The following is a 19,198-nucleotide window of genomic DNA, read 5'->3' on the forward strand; positions in this document are numbered from 1 at the left end:
ACACACTTTTTTTTTATAGTGAAAATCGAAAATAATATTAAAAAATTTACAATAATTTATGGATCTTATTTAGCCAACTAAATTAAATTGTTTGAGTTAAATTCCTTGATAAAATAAATGATTTTATAGTTGTAGTAACGTTTTTTGAAAGTATTAGTTGGATCCATTAAATGCAAGTTCAATTAATTAAATGTTAGTATATATAATAAATAATTGTTTAATTTACCATACCAAGTACAGTGTAGTTTAGCGTCATAAAATGTACCCGTATAATTTAATATTAATTTAATTTATACTTAACAAAAAATTCAACGTGAAAAAAAAAACTAACGCTGATTTTAACTTTTAAGTGTTAAAAAAAAAAGAAGAAAAAACGAGACATTATATTATGCTAGAAGGAAAAGGTCAAAGAGAGAGAGAGAGGAACCATCCCATAAAATACACAGCCACATGATGATGACATATTGACATGGTCTGGGGTAAAAGTAAAAGTAATGGCATTGTATGCATGTATGGTGATGGTATGATATAAATACAAAATCCATGGGCATGCGATTGGGTCTGTGTTTCCCGAGAAAGCGGCCCCAATATTTTGAAAGCAAATCCCAATCAATCCGGGCAGGGCAGTGTCAGTGACTTATTAAAATCGGGAAGGCCAAGAGAAGAAAGATCAAAGAGAGAGAATGGTTTCGTATGTGAACATCTTGCTGTACGGCGTGGGAGGGTTGGTGGTGGCGGGGATGGCATTGCTGGTGGCGTTTCAGGAGAAGCTGGTCTACGTTCCTGTCTTGCCTGGTCTCACCAAGTCCTACGCCATCAACCCCTCCCGCCTCAGACTCACCTACGAGGACGTCTGGCTCCAATCCGACGATGGTGTTCGCCTTCACGCTTGGTTCATCAAGCTCTTCCCTAATTGCCGAGGTCCTCTTCCTTCTCTTCTCCTAGATTTCCTTTTATTCCTTTCATCTTGTACCATGAACTTTTCTGTTACTGTTACTTGAGGTGAATTTGAACTGATTAAAAAGTAGCTGGCATGGCAGGGGAGAAATATAGATCGTCAAGAAAATTAGGGTATTATTTCCTATGATTTGAGTGAGACACGATGCTTTATGCTGCTTGTGAATTGAATTAAATCGTTTTTAGTTCGATGCTGATCCAATTGATGTCTTGATACCTACCAGCATTGTTTTAGTGAAAGAGAGGACAGATTATGAGGATGATAAGCGGAACACAGTGGTTTAAACTTTAAACGCTAGGATTTGGCTCCTCTCAAGTGAATTAGTGCACTTTAGAGGAATAAGTATGGATACAACTATTGATTTAAAAACACAACAGATGAGATTTTAATAAAAAGGACCAAACTTAGATACTGTTCTATAGATACTTTTGGTGTTCTTGTATATGTTGACCTTTAATGTGAACCTTTATTGTGTGGGTTAAACTCCAATTCTGATTAGAGGACTATACCAAAAGCACCTAAAGAACTACATTTAAGTTATGTCCCAAATATTAATCAAGTACATGCATAGCAATTCTGAAGTAAAGTTGTTACAAATTTACAATCTCTACTGCTGATTTTCTACTCTGTGTGTAAGTGTAAGTGCACTTTTTTTTTTTAATGCAACCCTCATTTTAGAATAGCCAATGTTGCTATGGATGAACCTGCACTTTGACATATGCTCTTTGTATTCAGTGTTTTTCTGTGCTCTGATGTCGTACTAATGCAGTTCTTCTTTCTCATGTTCCATTTCCAGGTCCAACCATTTTGTTTTTTCAAGAAAATGCTGGAAGTATCCTGATTGTAGATATTACGCATAAGTTGTGATCATTATTAGTTCACATATTTTTGCTTGAGTAGGTTCAATCTGCTTTTTAAGGCCTTGACTGCTGACTTTTAGATATTGCTCATCGTCTTGAAATGGTTCGAATAATGTTGCAGCAGTTACATTGCAATGTTTTCATGCTTTCTTACCGAGGGTATGTATCAGCCATGCCTCCTTAATCATGATTTTTCCTTGTAGCTCTGTCTGCAGATTCACGCCTTTAAAATGCACATGTCACCTGACTGAGTTAGTACTAATGTATAATTCAACTACATAGTTATGGAGCAAGTGACGGCTATCCTTCTCAACATGGAATAACTAAGGATGCTCAGGTATGCTTTTTGATTAATAGTAATTCCCTTATTTTGGTCGTCAAACTTTTTGCTAAAAAATTGCAATTTTATTACCTCCTTGTGCCCAGGCTGCATTGGATCATCTTTCCCAAAGGTCTGATATTGACACATCTAGAATAGTTGTGTTTGGACGATCACTTGGGGGTGCAGTTGGAGCTGTACTAACAAAAAATAACCCCGACAAGGTATCCCCCTTGGAAACTATATATTTTAATGTTCATGTTTTTTCTTGGCAAACATTTAATGAGTTTTTGATTCAGTTGTTGCTGTGGATTATAGCTTGCTAGATTTCAGTTTTTGCCGATAAATGTTTCTTTAGAATGCTAATACTATATGTATTACTATGTATTATACTCCCTTTGGAGTCATATATAAGCAAAAATAACTATTTTCACATTGTTTCAGAAAGTTAGTTAAAATCATTTAATTTTACTAATTTCAAGTAAAAAGTAAGATTATTCCTAAAATGACCTTCATTGCAACTTGATATCATAAATAAAATAGAATCCTTGAAAATAGAGTTACAATTAAGTGAAGGGAGTTTTAGGAATGATGTCATTAAATAGGGGTGAAATTAGTTAGATTTGCTTATATTTGAGTCCAAGACAAAACAATTTTTTTGCTTATATATGAGTCCAGAGTGAGTAGCTCGCTAGATTCACAAGGTAAAATACACACTAAGTTACTTATTCAAGGAAATTACTTAGATTTGCTTACTATATAGGACCACTTGAAACCTATTCAAGGAAATTACTTATAGGACCACTTGAAAAGGATAGCCATCACTAGCTCCATAACTATGTAGTCAAAGTAGATAGATTCATTGCTCATTTAATGATTATCATTTATCAAACATTATGTGAGAAAAGAATATTGAATTTGTTGACTCAATCTTGTTTTAGATGATTGAGTCAATTTCATTGCTCTTCCCCTGGTACACACACACCAAGAAAAAAAAATGCATGTTACAAATAGGATGGCTAATTCATGTTATAGTATTGCTTTTCAAGTGGTCCTATAAGTAATTTCCTTGAATAGGTTTATAGGAGCAGGAATATTTTAGTTTACATATATAGTAAGGTAATGTTTATTGCTATTTGTTGTGAAATAATTTAGGAACCCCATCCTTTAGTTGTTATGGAATATTTATCAAGACACATTTTACTTCCTTTAAGCATGAATAAGATTCCTTAAAACTGTCTTTGTAGCCAGTTTTTGACAGTGTTTGGAGAAATATCTTTTTCAATTTTGTTTTTTCAATAAACATTTAGCTTCAGTTGTTTTTGTTATGCACTCAAAAAGTTGTTGAATGAAATTGAAGAGCTGTGAAAATGGTCACTAAACCTTTTTTTTTCCTTTCAAAATAACTTAAGATTTTTTATGTTCATGTATGCAAGGGCGAGCCCTGGTGCAGCGGTAAAGTTGTGCCTTGGTGACTTGTTGGTCATGGGTTCGAATCCGGAAACAGCCTCTTTGCATATGCAAGGGTAAGGCTGCGTACAATATCCCTCCCTCATACCTTCGTATAGCGAAGAGCCTCTGGGCAATGGGGTACGCTAGTTTATGTATGAAGATTTTCACTTTTATTGCTTTGGTGTGTATTTAATAATTAATTTAAGTGAGATTTCAGGCAGAGGCTTTGCCCTGCAACATGTTAATAGCTTTCTTCTTCAGACATTTTTTTATGAAAAAATAATTTTGCAACTAATTTTAAGTTACTGGCCTAAAGAAAGACTGTTGCAATCTTCTATTTAGAAATTTAGCCAGGCATCTCCATCTTGTTATTCTCAGCAAATTTTGTTTGTGCACCTTTAATCTACATTCCTCATTGGCTTGCTTTCTGTTTTAGGTTGCTGCACTGATACTTGAAAATACATTCACGTCTATATTGGATATGGCTGGAGTTTTGTTACCTTTTTTGAAGTGGTTTATTGGAGGAAGCTCTACAAATGGTCCTAAAGTACTCAATTTTCTTGTACGTTCTCCATGGAGTACTATTGATGTTGTTGGCCAGGTGAGGGATGCTGGAAATTTAAGTTTTGCCTTCTATTTTTCCACCTATTACAATTATGTCACTTGGGCATAATGATTTGTTTTTTCACAGTTTATACTTGGATAGTTGACGATGGGGCTTAATCATTTGTCTTTAAGAAGGGTGTTAATTTTAAAGTTTTAAGATCTCTCTGTCTCTGGGTATTGCTTGTGTATGTCTGGCGGGATCCATGTGGTTGTGCATCACCTTCTATGAACATTTAATTGCAGATCAAACAACCTATCCTTTTTCTATCTGGATTGCAAGATGAGATGGTCCCCCCATCACATATGCAAATGCTATATGCTAAGGCAGCTGCTCGTAATAATCAGTGTCTCTTTGTGGATTTTCCTACTGGCATGCATATGGATACTTGGCTGGCTGGTGGTGATCAGTACTGGAGAACAATTCAGCAGTTTCTTGAACAGCATGCCCCAGAGCAAAAGGAAGACAGATCATCCCAAAATGCAAATGGTAATTTTTTTCTCTTCATGCTGTGTTTTAAAACTAGGATGGATGGTTTAAGATTTTGCTTACTCAATTGTATGAATAATATTAAGTTAAGGATTTTCAGACGTGAAAGTTTTCTTCTTGTTCTTTCTTTAATATTAGTTTTTTGTCTTTTTCTTTTTCACTGTGCTCTGCATTTACGATGTCTTTCTTATGTTATTCTCAAACGTCATCCATCTATTGTTGCGATTGATTATTGTCATCCCCTTTAGCACTACTGCTAGCGATGTCCTCTGTTGCTCTTTGCTTACTTGTTGTTTTAATACTGCTGCCAGATATTGGGGCGAGGTGATTGGCTGGCATTAAATTATTTCGATGTTACTAATTGGCTAACTAAGGATTCAAACAGTTTCTGCCCTTTGAAGTAGCAGTCCGCAAAAGCGCACTGTGAGAAGATGCTTCCTACTGAAACATGCTGCACCACATCAAGGTATATCATTGAACAATTTTGGTTGGGTTGTGGTTTCCAGAACTTGGAAGATGCGCAGACAATTTGTGCTTACCCTTTTCCTATACTGTAGGGCACCTACATTTTGGGGGCCTGATCGAATTTGACAAAATGATATGTAGAATAATTATTATTTACATAAGCTATATTTATATATATGTACATGTAGTGTGCGCGCTATACTTTACGTATGTTCTTAGTGAGTGGGTTGGGTTCATGTTTTCATACTAATGCACGCTGAGACAGTGTGTGATATCGGAATCTCAGTTGATTCCTATTTTCTTTAATGTTATCTTTTATTGATTCTTTATATAGAAAGCTTGAATGTCTAATTTAATGCGTGATCTTTTTGCACGAGGAGCTACCTGGTGTAATGGTGTTTGACATATTTGAGTTAGGATCATGATTAGTTGAATACTCGTGTAATAGTTTCCATGCAAGTTTAAAATTTGCTTATAATTTTTCGCCATTTTTTTCTCCCGCGGATAACTAAGGGTTGCACTGAAGAGACGAGTTTTAGTTAGAACCATAGATTGATGATTACTCGATATTTAGAGATATGCACCGTGCTTTTGATGCATGAGTCTAGGAAATGGGAAGAGAAACAAGTGTTACACGCTTGAGTTACGTTTCCTATACACGGGTAAGTGATTCTAAGAAGCCATTCGACATATACCCATTGTTTATTTCAGGGGAAATCAGTGGAAAGAAATAGAAAGGAAAAATAAAATAGAAATACTAAATTTTTATTATTTGTTTGAGAAAAGAAATTAGAAAGAAGGAAGGTTTTTCTTTTGAGACTTGTAAGAGATCCCCCTCCCCCCCCCCCCCCCCCCAAAAAAAAATAAAATTCGTGCGGAATGATAGGGAAATGAAGAGTTTTCAATATTTCTTAGCTTATAAAAAAATGAGTAAGATTTTATAATGAAAAAAATAATAATATAATGAAGCAAAAATTTATTGTTTTGAACTAATAAATGTAGAAATATTTTTTTAATATCATTTTTCTCACTATCCAATTAAGTTAAAAACTTCATTTATTTATCCTTATAATATACTTTTCTATTCTATTTTTCCTCTTTATTTTATTTTTAATTCAAAACAAATATTATTTTAATAATTTTTCAAAACAAGAGTGACAGAAAAAAAAGAGAAACAAATGAAATAAGAATTAAGAAGGATGATGTTATTCTGTAAAAAAGAAGAAGGATGATGTTATTTAAAAATGATAATTTTTTTATAGCAATCAAGAGTACAGGTATCATTATTCTAAAAAAATTGTTAAAATATATGAGTCCCGCTTAAAAATTAAAACCCATGTTTCAACGCTTCACTCAGATATCAGCCAGCCAACTTGGCATATATGGCACAACAAAAGTCTGTTATAACTATTTCCTGTTCAGCATCAATTTTCTTTGATATCTCTTGCTTTAATTTTCTTTGACATCTCTTTCTCTAATCCTCACTTATGCTAGTTTTAAACTCTTTTTTTCTGGAAGAAAGAATTGTTCAAAAATGGCAGAGGATAAAAAAGTTCGGGTTGTTCAAGTGCCATACCCTAGGATCTGGACGTTGATTGTAAAGAATGACATTGATAGATTATCGTGTTGAGAAGTGTTAACAGTACAATCTCTGTCATATTCTTTCTATTTATTATTAAAAATTTCATGATTAAGAAAAAGGATTGATTAAATGAGAAGTATGATATCAAAACTTATATTTTCAATAAAGAGTGTTAAAAAAATGTTGTTAAAATTGTGACAAACTACTACTGGTGAAGAAATATTGCTAATACTTTTTTTTTAAAAAAATAAAATTGTCCTGCTTTACTTTTCATGCTGTATATATAATAGTATTATGGGTGTAGTTGGATAAGTTTTTTTAAAAACTCTTTTAGAAAAATAAAATAATAAAATAATTTTTTTCATTAGCCGATTATTAATTGATTTTTAAAATATCATTTTATTTTGTAGAGAAACTATCGAGAGTATTTTTATAAATTAATTAATGATTAAATAATTGAGAGTTTATGAGAGTATTTTTATAAATTAATTAATGATTAAATAATTGAGAGTTTATTTTAACTTATAGAAAAATTCAACTTATTTTTTTTGTTAGAAGTGATTTAAAAAAAATTATCAAACAGATCCTATATATGTATATATGTTTTTAATAGAAAGATCCTATATCTGTTATGGTGCTGCTCACCCATGTTGAATCATAAATAAAAGGAAGGAAGCACAGCAGATAGTACTTATATTAGTACTGTACGTACTGGTGAATTCAAGGTAACAACACGTCAAGACACACCATACACGGCCTCTAAATTCCGGATTTGAAAGCGAGAACCATATAATTAATTGACCTATGGGTATACTCTGTCACCCTTTCCCTTTCTCTTTCTCTTCCATTGCATCACACATCAGTTAATTTAGTTCTCCTTACGCCACAGCAGCACCAAAGTGCAAAAACCTGCTATTGTTCTTTTATTTTCTATGATTTCTCAGAGTACCATACTTGTTGGTATTTTAACCATGTTTCTTTTTTTTTTATATTAATTAAATAAAGGAGAAAACACAAACAAACAAGGGATGTTAATCTTATCTTGTATTAGTGTGTATTTGAATTTAATAATGAAGGGGTCAATTGATTATCATGTCCACACACTATTAGGCTATTAGCTTTTCTCGGTCTTCCTTTTTTCCTTCTTTCCCTCTCTTTTTCCGCTCCTTATTACTGGAAATGCTGCTTTCTTCTTCTCGCGCTCATCTTCACTGACTACTTCTCTCTCTGCAATTTCCATTGTTGAAGAAGGAGAGAGGTTTTGAGGTGTGGGGTCGGTGATGGACGGTGGTGGAGTGAACTACAACCCTCGCACCGTGGAACAGGTTTTCCGGGACTTCAAGGGCCGTAGAGCTGGCATGATCAAGGCTCTCACCACTGGTCTCTCTCTCTCTCTCTCTCTCTCTCTCTCTCTCACTCGCTTTTGTTCTTACCAATTAATTTCAGTGTTTCCTCTGCAAAATTATCTGTTCCTGTTTTTAATACATTCTAATACTCAACTTTCCTTTTCCTTTCTTCTCAGATGTTGAAGAATTTTTCCAGCAGTGCGATCCTGGTTAGGGTTTATTTTGTTTGCCTTTGCCATCTCCTTTACCTTGTTCTCTGTGTTTCCATGTGTTGTAGTCTGTAACTAATATTTATCGCCTTCTATGTCTAGGATATTCTACTCCTGAAAATTTTTGGTTTATTTTCCTTGCATTGTGTAATAGGGTAATTAACAATTATTTTGTGCATGCGAGTTGAAACTTAATTTGATTTTTTGTTTATTTCTTTTCCATGCTTGCTATGCTCAAATTCTTGTGCTATGTCGTTAATTGATGAGAGTAGAGCACGTTAACAATGCAAGTGAGGTACACTGATAATATACTGATGCTTCATTTGTTTAACTGTTGTGTTTATTTTGCACCAGAAAAGGATAATCTTTGTCTGTACGGATTCCCTAATGAGCAATGGGAAGTTAATTTACCTGCGGAAGAAGTTCCTCCGGAGCTTCCTGAGCCTGCATTGGGCATAAACTTTGCTAGGGATGGGATGCAAGACAAGGACTGGCTGTCTTTGGTTGCCGTTCACAGCGATGCATGGTTACTTGCAGTGGCTTTCTACTTTGGGGCACGATTTGGTTTTGATAATGCTGACAGGTATAATTATGTTTTCTAACCCTTTATTGTGTGTTTTTTCACGCAATTGATCTCTAGGTTGGACAAGGAAATTTTTTGGATGCCTATCATTTTTCATTTACTAATGAATTTTTGGTCTTAATTTGTGGCTATGCTGTTTTGATTTAGTTAATGGAAAAACATTATTTTATCTTGGTACACGGACAATTTTGTTTTGAGGGAAGATTAAGCAATTGTTTTGTTTTAACAGCTATTTAGATTTCTCTGCAGTATTTCATTTCTTGGTGGTGGTAGGCTAGAATATCTAGATTGTTTGTTATGCAAAAAGGTAAATCGCACAAGAAAAACATAAAGGCAATATTCTTATGCCAAAGTATTTCTTATTCTTCCTTTTTTTATGCTGGATCAACTTGTATTCCACTAACGGTCAGTTTAATAAATAGTTCATGATGACCATACTTGGTCATGTAGTTATTAAGGGTGTAAGTGGGTCCAGGAACTCCTGAAGTTGTCTGTGCTCATTGGTTTGAACTGACGGTCCGGTTTGGTTTCAAGTTAGTCATCCCAATCTTGTTTGGTTCGGGTATTGTGTTCTGAAATTTTCAGTCCAATGAACCTGAGCCAAACCAATCTTCAGAAGAGGTTGACGATTTATCCGATTCTTATTCCCATGGCTTCTCCAGATCTGCATCCGCATCCACATCACTGCACCACATTGGTGTCATGAGCATTGTGTGTTGGATTTTTGGTTTGGGTGGGTGGAGGCTTCACCTGTCTCTATTGTTTGATGGATCAGGAGCCAAGCGGCGGTTTCAGCAAATGAGATCAGAATCCCTCAACCACCTGGGAAGCCAAGTGATGGTTTCAGCAACTCCTGTGTACAATGTGGGGCTCTATGTTTCCTTTGGAGGAAGAAGAACAAGAGTTTTGTGATTTCATAAGAGTTTGGACTGATGGATACCCGAAAAGAATAAAATCTGTGAATCATTCCATAGTGCCTTCTCAGTTTTCTGATTTTTATTTTTTTTTCTTCAGATTTTCATTATTCTAGTATAAGACCCAAGTACCCAGCTTGAGCCAACCCAGAGACCCACTTGGTTTGGTTTAGGTTGTCTGCCCAAAAAATGCATAACCCGAACCAGCCCAACCTGATACTATTTAATTGGTTTGGACTTCTAAATACCCTAAAACCGACCCAACGTCCCAACCCAACCTGATTACAGCTCTAGTAATTTTAAAAAAGGAACAACATCGTCTTATACAGAATTTGCATTTTGGATTCTAAGTTTTTCTCTTTATGGGTTAATAAGGGAGTTAAAGCCTTTACAGTGTATACGATGAGCTATTAGGCATAAAATTTCTATTTATGGGTTAATAAGGGAGTTAAAGCCTTTACAGTGTATACGATGAGCTATTAGGCATAAAATTTCTATTTATACCAACCCCCAATATTTTTTTGGATTTGGCTAACAAGTATAACTGTATAAATGTTTTTTGTCTTTGTTTGGTATGGGTTTTTTGGTTTCCAGATGGTGTTGGTGAACAAGTTAGCAGAATACAAAATTTGTGATATAATAAATGTAAACCAAATTGATTCATTCAGAGAATAAAAGGTTCACTGTGGCCTCAGTTTTATCATAGCCTATGATAATGTGCAATTGTCTTTGCAGGAAACGCCTGTTCTCTATGATTAATGATTTACCAACAATATTTGAGATTGTGACTGGAAGCGCAAAAAAACAGACGAAGGAAAAATCATCCATTTCAAACCACAGCAGTAACAAATCAAAATCTGGTTCAAAAGGGGTAAAAATATCTTAGTACCTTCACTCTTCCCTGTATGATATTTTTCTCTTTATATATATTTTTTACCGTCATAATTGCTTTATTAGAAAATATTTGGACTCTAGTAGTGCATCATATACTCTAGCTTTTCCACTTTTTTGAATTTATAAATATTTTCTTGCTTCTTACGAAGAGTTGTGGTGCCACATACTTATAATTGTATTTCTTCTTTGACATGTCATTTCTGCATTATTGTTTCCTTATTGGAACAAAACAGCGAGGATCTGAATCAGGGAAGTATTCAAAGGAAACAAAGGACGAGGAGGAAGAGGTACTGGATGAAGAAGATGACGAGGAGCATGAGGAGACCTTGTGTGGGGCATGTGGGGAGCACTATGCATCCGATGAGTTCTGGATTTGTTGCGACATATGTGAGAAGTGGTTCCATGGCAAGTGTGTGAAGATCACTCCAGCCAGGGCCGAACACATCAAGCAGTATAAGTGCCCCTCATGCAGCAATAAGAGAGCACGGCCTTGATATAGTTGAGAAGTGGGTCAGTCCTCACCCCTTGTAACTAAATCATGTTGGACGTCTAACTTGTTAGTGGCTTAGGCTTCCTTTGTCATGCCATGATGGTGTGGAATATGTATTCAGTACTTTGGGTCTTGTGAACCTTTCAGTGGATATATTTATTAATATTGATAGTTTGCAGGTTCTGAACATGTCTCCAACTACATCCTTTACTGTACTTATATTTTTAGTACAGTATATGTTAGCGCACATGTCATATTTGCTAGCATGACACATTAGATGGATCAGATCTATGGTTTACCCAATGATAGCAGTGTGGCATCTGCGCAAGCTTTGGAAGAATGACAGAGTTGGCTTTAGGTGCAAATTACAGTCAAAAGTTTTGTTCAGCATTTTATGTAACTAAAATAGTTCTGGGTTCTTCCCTTAAAGCTCCGCCGGGCCATTGGAAATATTATAGGTTGGGCTGAACAGATCTGTTGGAAATATTGACGATACATTGTCTGATGCTTCATACCGTGGCCTGCTGGAATGTGCTTTATTGATCTGGCTTCTGAAACTCGGTAGTATTTACCATTACGGATCATGGGCAAAGAAACTCATCCGAGTTGCTAATTCATCAGTGTGTGAATATGGTCGTGTGTCGGTGTTCTTTTGGAAGGAACCAAAGCCAAATTGTCACAAAGTGGATTGTGAATCTAACTCAGACTTACAAAATCGGTTTATAAGATGAAGATTGTTTCCTATTTATATAATTTATCTCGACAGTAATATCTTTAGTCAATGTGAGACTTTTAACATGTCCCTTTTTGTTTCAGTTACCTGTCATATGAGACTTTAAACACACATCCTCTATTTAGGGATGATCACAATTAAGATGATTTTTCCAACACAAATATTTTTCATTTAGTGACATCGCAAGGATTATATATATTTATATTCTTTGCTAGACTAAATATGTTTTGTCCCCTAACTTATTTTTCGGTTCAGGCAAACTATTGTCAAACTATTGCCAATGATTATATTTGAAATATACACTTGTTCATGCAAATGACTGTAATATAATTTACACGATGTTATATACAATAGATGAAGCATGGAGAAGTATATTATAAATGGTATAAAAAATACAGTAAAAGCAATGGCATTTATTAGAAAAATCCATGAAGTTTTCTCCACATCTCATACAACATTATTCAACAGGTCTTGTTTGATCGATGCTCAAAGAAAGCAAAAGTATCTCCTCTCCCAGGTAGAGTCAATGCGATATAAGAATCGGGTGGCCAAATCAAGTAACAACTTCAAACATTGCCTCTAATAAGGATAAGCCCCCTTATAGCAAAAAATTGAATCGTGCACTCCACGTACTAGTTTTATTTGGTATTTTGATATTGGGATTTCTTATATGTGGATTTAGCTCTTTCAATTCCTTCCATCTTGTTCCAGTACCATAAATACGAGGTGATATGCTCCACAATGTGTCACCGGGTTGCACGTTTGCGGTGGTGATTGGAGCACTTGATTTAGATACAACCTTTGACTTCACCAATGAATTCTTATTGTTCTTCCCCATTCCATTAGCAATCAACCAGCGAGAACCAGACTGTTGCTGTTGTTGTCGTCTTGAAGTGCCCCAAAACTTCTTTTTGAGAGGCTCAGTCTTCAGACCTGCAACATGTACTTCTCTAATTCTGAACTGATGAATGGCTTCCTCTTCAGAATTTTTCTCTTCTTTGTTGGCCTTCATCTCCACCTTGGCTACTATTTCACACTCATGATTATTTTTTCCCGCTTCAGAGACATGCCTGTAAATCTTTTGCTTTGGTGGGACAAACACTCTCTCAACTTGTAAGAGAAAGCATTGGTGTTCCAACTGGCTCATAGTTTCTTAGAGGATCGCGAAGTTGTACCATCAGAGCTACTCTGAAATTGTTTCCCAACAAACCACGTTTCCTACCTTAGCTTTTGCCTTGTTTCCTCTCTCCCTTTGAACTCCTGCGAATCATGTCCATAGAGTTAGCATGATGTGCAGCAAGAAGTTTTGAAGTATGCTCACTGATATTATCTATATCATCATCATCAATCTCACCAGAATCTAGTCTCATCCATTCATCAAGAGTTATTGATAAGCCTATTATCCCATCAACACCCTCATTGCTGCTGTCTTTTGTATCCAACAATTGCAAGGCAGCAGCTCCATCCAGGCCAAGGAATCCAGCACTAATACTAACCCCCTTTCGTTGGAGAGCACAAACGTCCCCAAAGGATTGCACAATGATGTTTGATGGTTCGCCCTCATTCGACATCCCGGATTGTATTCTCAAACCCTCCAGTGAAAGTGCTTCAATTTTATCCATAGCTAATGGAGCTGCTGACGATACACTGGCAGCAGATCAAATATGAGACACGAAAACCGGCAGGTCTTCTCCAACCTCTTCCCGTGACATCTTCACCGTGGGAAGATATATCTTTGGACTTCATCATGAGTCTCCCTCCATCTCATGGCTACACCACTATCCTTGTTGTGGTTGACCGCTTCACAAAGGGAGCACACTTTGGTGCTTTGCCTTCCCTGTATATGGCTCATAAAGTAGCTTCCCTATTCCTCGACATGGTCTGCAAACTTCACGGTTTTCTGCCAAGTTTAGTTTTCTATCGCGACCCTATTTTTGTTGGCAATTCTGGCGTGCACTGTTCACCATTTGCGGCAGTAGGCTCCGTATGAGCACTGCATATCATCCAAAAACAGATGGCCAAACTGAGGTTCTGAATCGAACCTTGGAGCAGTATCTTCAATGCTTTGTTCATGATACTCCAACAAGATGGTTTGCATATCTTTCCCTCGCGAAATGGTGTCATAATACTTCCATTCATTCGGCGACCGGAATCACACCATTTGAAGCCACTTACGGCAAGGTACCTCCTTCCATTCCTCATTATGTATTGGGCTTCTATCCACTAGACAAGACCTTTGGACCTCTCTAAAAGCTCGTCTTTTAAAGACACAACATGCCATGAAGAACCAAGCCGACATCAAATGCAGGGATGTTTCTTATCTTGTGGGTGACTGGGTACGTGAAGCTGAGACCCTACCGTCAGACTTCAATTTCTCGCACCAGCTTCAACAAGTTATCAAAACGATATTATGGGCCTTTTCAAACCTCTGAACGAATAGGTGCCGTAGCTTATTGTCTCGCCCTTCCCGCTGACTCCAGAATTCACAATGTGTTTCATTGTTCTCTACTTAAACCACATCATGGGCCGTGACCCCATCTTACAAATCCTCTCCCATCTCAAGCTACCGACAATCACCCACTCATAGAACCATTACAAATTCTGAATCGCAAATGGGACTCTGATGTTTCGCCTCCATCACTGTTAGTTTTGGTGCAATGGAATGGCCTCGCTCCTGAAGAAACTTCGTGGGAAAAGTGGGAGGATTTACGCGAGACATTCCACCTTGAGACAAGGTGGTTTTGCCGGCAGCGGGTGTTGATAGAGCACGACAAACCCGGCCCAAGAGAGCAACTCACAAACCTGTATTCCTGCAGGAATACGCGCAAGGATAGGCCGAAAGCCGTTAGTAGTGCGTGTGCAGTAAGAAAGTTAGTGCGTGTTGATTAGAAAGTTAGCACTAGTGCACGGTTGGAAAGGTTAGTGATTTCGGATAAGCACGAGCTGCAGTAGAACAGTCTAGAACAGCTTTTGGTTGTTATAAATATCACTTAAAGCAATGAATAAAGCAGAAAAGTTATCTTCAACCTTTCCTTTTCCTTCTTGTTGCTGGAGATTACCCTTGATCTCGAAACCAAGGGAGAAGCACTATCAGGTATTCAAGTTGAGGCTTAAAAAAAAAAAGGCGTGTGCATGTAAATGATTAACCAGATAGTTCCATTTGAGAGTTAAAGCTTCCATTTCATTGCAAGGCTTGATTTGCTTGTCGTGAATTGGATAACTCCAATCAAAACACCGCCACCTCTGTCTTCGCGTTCACCACTGTGCAGTAAATATGTCTGACACCGAAGACCATGCAGCAGAGTATTCCAATGGTGACGAATCCCCTCCAAAGCCCAGACAGAGGTTCAGGGACAGATCTAAGGTCAAACTAAAACCCAAACCATGTTATGTTTTTCATTTGATTTTCGACGCCACACATGATTCTTTCTTGATTTTTACGATGTGGGTCTTGTTTGGTTTTACTTTTGGCTCAACGCAGGAGATGCTGTCCAAACAAGCTGTGCAGACCAAGCAAATGCTTTCCAAACAGGCCGTTAAGATTGCCAAACAAGCTGAGGAACACGAAAGGTTCATCAACAAGGTCACTTTTTTCGTTTTTCTATTTCAAAATGTTTGCTTTTTTTAAAAATTATTATCTGGGTGTTGAACAATTCAATGAGTTTATCATGGATAGTCAAAATATTGAGCATGCTTTAATTGTTAATCACTCTTTCATAAATGTTCAGGTGACCCATCTCGCGGGAGTCCTCGGTTTTGGTGGATTTTGCTTCCTTTTAGGGGCACGTAAGTTGACAAGTCTCGCTGATGCATTTGCAGTGTTGTGGAATGTTTTTCAATAAATGTGGATTCTTAGTTTCGTTCTTTTCTTTTTTGCCATTTTGTTTTTCTTGGCAGGACCCCAAGATATTCCCTATGTATATTGTTTGTTTTACGTCATCTTTGTTCCTCTTCGTTGGATATACTATAGGTCCAAGAAATGGCATTACTATCTACTGGTAAGCTGACATATCACAAATTCTGTTCCTGAAGTGCACTGTACTTGTATGGTGTATTGTGGTTTAACAATAGAAAAGTTAGCAAAAAGAATGGTTAAGTGAATTACCAACTACCAACATAGTTATGATGTGTGATTAATTTGATTGGATTAATTTTTAAGACATTAATCTGATTGGTTAGATCTTTTAGACCTGGAAGCTCTAATAGTAATGACAAGGGCATTGTCATATTAAACTGTGTTTCCATGTGTTAATAATTAAAATAGTTAGAATAGTGTCTATTTTCCCATTAATCACTAATTCATTATCACGCAGATACAGTACTGATATTATTGTTTTATGAGTTTCCTGCAATGAAAGTTTAGTTACACGATTGCCCATGTTTCAGGATTTTTGCTATTATGCCAATACAATATTTTTGATTGATCTTCTTTTTTACTCATCAAATGAGAAGCTTTTCATGGTTTGCTTTTCTTTTGCGGAGGTAAGAGCATTATCCATGGTAATTTGACTCCTTGGCCAAAGAATGATTCATCAGTCAATTGTGTCTTATTCAAGAGCTTTTGCAGGGGCCATTAGCATGGGCTTTGATTGTTTGGCGCTGCAGCTTGGTTTTCAGTTCTCTTGACAAAATTGTCAGTGTTCTTATCCATCTATTACCTGGTAAATTATAATTTCATCTTATAGTTTCTCTTATTTTTTTCAGCAAGAAAAAGAAATTCTGGGAAATTGTAGGCTTCTGCTACAATAATTACTGACTTCTACCTTCAATAGTCAAATATTGGGTGTAAGGTTCTGCTTTTTATCTAGACAACAATGTTCAGTGTATGTGCTATTAAGAATATTGTGAGAATATATGAAAAATATGACATCATATCACATAACATCATTCACACCAAATTTTATATCCAACTTTTTACTGCTATGAAGCTTCCAAAATCCAAATGCTGTTTTTGACGAATTTGGGGAAGTTTTAGTTCTTGATGTTTATAACTGTTAGCTAAGAAATTTCTGTTAATGACCCTTCCAATGAAGCCTATTTTTCCTTGGTCATGCAACAGTCCAACCTACTCTTTGGGCTGATGATTATTCCAGCTGTCTTGCTGAGTTATATATATATATATATATATATATATATATATTTCTTTTTTTATTACTGCTGAGTTATATTTCTAACAGTGCTTATCTATCTGATTTCTGCAGCATCCTTGAGTTGCCTTTCTAGCCCCAAGGATTCATTTGTAACAAGCTTAAAACCAATTAAGCTTTAGCTTGAGGAAGAGACAATATATGAAAAATATGATATCTCATAATATCTCATCCTTCACATCAAAGCAATATCCATTTCAGATTGTTTAGATTCTATCCTCTCTTCTTCCTGTCAGACATAATTTGCTATTTTTGTCCAACTGTCCTCATTGAGGCATTTAGACACTTATCCCATTTTCTTGCTAGATATCATATTGTTAAATATAAGCAAGCAGTGGGTTGAACTTGTGATAGATTTGCTAAAACTATGTTTTCTATTGTATCATTTTTAGTATTTAGTATAGTCACGCTTTCTACAAAGTAGTTTTGTTGAACATCATAGACATCTCACGTTGTTTAAAATATGAAACTAGCAGAACAGACTTTTGATAGATATGCCCAACTTTATGTTTCTTATTGTATCCATTTTGTTTTTACTATGCCTTTAACTCAGTAGTTCTTTCCAGGATTGGTTTTCTTTACTATTCGATGGTGGAATCCTGCAACCTTTGAAGCCATGCATCCAGAGGGAACTGCTAGAAGACCTACGTGGCCATACATCGAAGATAAATCCTATCTCTGGACATGGCTGTTTCTGGTACCCTTGGTTGCTTACACTTTGTGGCAGGTTCTATACTTCCTCATTGTCAATGTATTACGCAGACAAAGGCTTTTAAGAGATCCCGAAGTCATGACTTCCTACAGGTACCCAATGAATATGCATATACTTCCCTACCCTTCTATGTTCATAAGAAACAACCTTCTACTGTTCAAATAGAAGTTCTGGTATGGGTTAAAACTTCAAAGTTTAAGATGCTTTTATGTGTTTTGGATTGGTTGAATAGATCCTCCCTTCACTTCTCTCATTATATTGACTTTCATTGTTTCATAGGGAACTCTCAAAAAAGGCTCAGAAAGCAAACAATATATGGTGGCGCTTAAGTGGGTTGCTTGGGGATCAAAATCGCATGCTGATGTACATTTTTCTTCAAGGCATATTTACGGTGGCAACCATGGCACTTACTGTCCCCATATTCTTGTCATATGAATTGCATGTAGTTTTTCAAATACTAAAGGTTTCTGCCTCAATATGGAACGGAGGAAGTTTTCTGTTAGAGGTAATGCCTAGACAGGCAATTCTTAAGGAGAAAAAGAAATCAGAGATGCAACCTGTTGAAGCTCAACCCAATCATGATCATCAATAGAGATGGAAAATGACAGGAACTAGGAAGTTAAAACAATGTTGTTGTGACATCTCACTCCTTGCTCAACTAATATCCGCGTATTTTGAAGTTGTAATTGTATTTGTTGATTTCTTTTTACTGAAAAATACGGTTATGGGTGGGTGGGCTGTGGCTTTGGTTGTCTTAAATCAAAATTGTCTTTTTTTACTTTACTTTTTATTTGGATTGAAAATTCCATCACTACTATCTCTTCATTAAGTCAATTAACCATAAGGATAAACTTGACATTATAGGGGTGAATATTTTAAAAGATTATTTTGACATAAAAATTATTTTTATTTTAAAAAATTTCGTAAGAATATAATAATTTTATGTCAAAAGAATATAAGACTTTATAAATTGTAAAAATTATCAATTAAAAATATAGCACATTTTGATAATCTTTTAAAAAAATATAATAGTCTTGATTAAATATTACAAAACTCTTCTACACAAAAATTTTAATCCATCACACCTTTATTTATAACCTAAAACCTTAAGCAGTAAATATATGGGTCTGGCCACTTGCTATATATTATTCAACATGTTGGTTTTTATTCGTTGTGAAATTTCTTATTTATAGTTGTATTCAAACAATTTCAATTTTGTAGCTTGCCTGTTTTTCTAAATTAGGTGATAGATATGTTTGCCTGTTCCAAACACCTTGCATGGTGGTGGGTGTTGGTTGTTGGTGGGGTTGGAGTTGGAGTTGTGATTGGGGAATATTGGTGGGCTTTGGAGATAAGGTTAGTAGGAAGGCCTATCGATCATAGAGAGATAGAAAGATAGCGGTGTCAATATATATATAATTTCTATTACTGACTTGCATTA

At 35.9% G+C, this 19,198-nt stretch overlaps 3 protein-coding genes and 1 pseudogene across 6 annotated transcripts; 3 read left to right on the forward strand and 1 right to left on the reverse strand.

Moving 5' to 3' along the window:
- Positions 1–422: 422 nt before the first annotated feature.
- On the forward strand, positions 423–5,503 carry LOC114393257 (alpha/beta hydrolase domain-containing protein WAV2-like). The gene is made up of 8 exons (XM_028354531.1): positions 423–921; positions 1,755–1,790; positions 1,899–1,977; positions 2,101–2,155; positions 2,245–2,361; positions 4,026–4,190; positions 4,439–4,682; positions 4,994–5,503. Exons 1-8 carry the CDS (start codon positions 684–686, stop codon positions 5,008–5,010), a joined length of 951 nt encoding a protein of 316 aa, XP_028210332.1. The 5' UTR covers positions 423–683; the 3' UTR covers positions 5,011–5,503.
- Positions 5,504–7,406: 1,903 nt separating this feature from the next.
- LOC114391406 (PHD finger protein ALFIN-LIKE 4-like) lies at positions 7,407–11,354 on the forward strand. 3 transcript variants are annotated; one of them, XM_028352410.1, is made up of 6 exons: positions 7,407–7,537; positions 7,978–8,109; positions 8,252–8,284; positions 8,639–8,867; positions 10,517–10,652; positions 10,909–11,354. In XM_028352410.1, the coding sequence occupies exons 2-6, from the start codon at positions 8,010–8,012 to the stop codon at positions 11,167–11,169; spliced, it is 759 nt and encodes a 252-aa protein (XP_028208211.1). In that variant the 5' UTR covers positions 7,407–7,537; positions 7,978–8,009; the 3' UTR covers positions 11,170–11,354. The 3 variants fall into 3 exon arrangements, with proteins under 3 accessions (XP_028208211.1, XP_028208212.1, XP_028208213.1); XM_028352411.1 differs by lacking the exon at positions 7,407–7,537 and adding an exon at positions 7,559–7,689; XM_028352412.1 differs by lacking the exon at positions 7,407–7,537 and adding an exon at positions 7,570–7,685.
- A 937-nt stretch (positions 11,355–12,291) lies between these two features.
- LOC114391407 lies at positions 12,292–14,757 on the reverse strand (annotated as a pseudogene).
- A 152-nt stretch (positions 14,758–14,909) lies between these two features.
- LOC114391405 (uncharacterized membrane protein C776.05-like) lies at positions 14,910–18,540 on the forward strand. Of its 2 annotated transcripts, XM_028352408.1 has the most exons (8): positions 14,910–15,262; positions 15,380–15,481; positions 15,627–15,684; positions 15,796–15,896; positions 16,285–16,380; positions 16,466–16,559; positions 17,612–17,849; positions 18,037–18,540. In XM_028352408.1, the coding sequence occupies exons 1-8, from the start codon at positions 15,173–15,175 to the stop codon at positions 18,347–18,349; spliced, it is 1,092 nt and encodes a 363-aa protein (XP_028208209.1). In that variant the 5' UTR covers positions 14,910–15,172; the 3' UTR covers positions 18,350–18,540. The 2 variants fall into 2 exon arrangements, with proteins under 2 accessions (XP_028208209.1, XP_028208210.1); XM_028352409.1 differs by lacking the exon at positions 16,285–16,380 and having other exon boundaries at positions 14,911–15,262.
- Positions 18,541–19,198: the final 658 nt, after the last annotated feature.

This window comes from Glycine soja, chromosome 17 (assembly GCF_004193775.1).
Source record: "Glycine soja cultivar W05 chromosome 17, ASM419377v2, whole genome shotgun sequence".
Classification (NCBI taxonomy): domain Eukaryota; kingdom Viridiplantae; phylum Streptophyta; class Magnoliopsida; order Fabales; family Fabaceae; genus Glycine; species Glycine soja.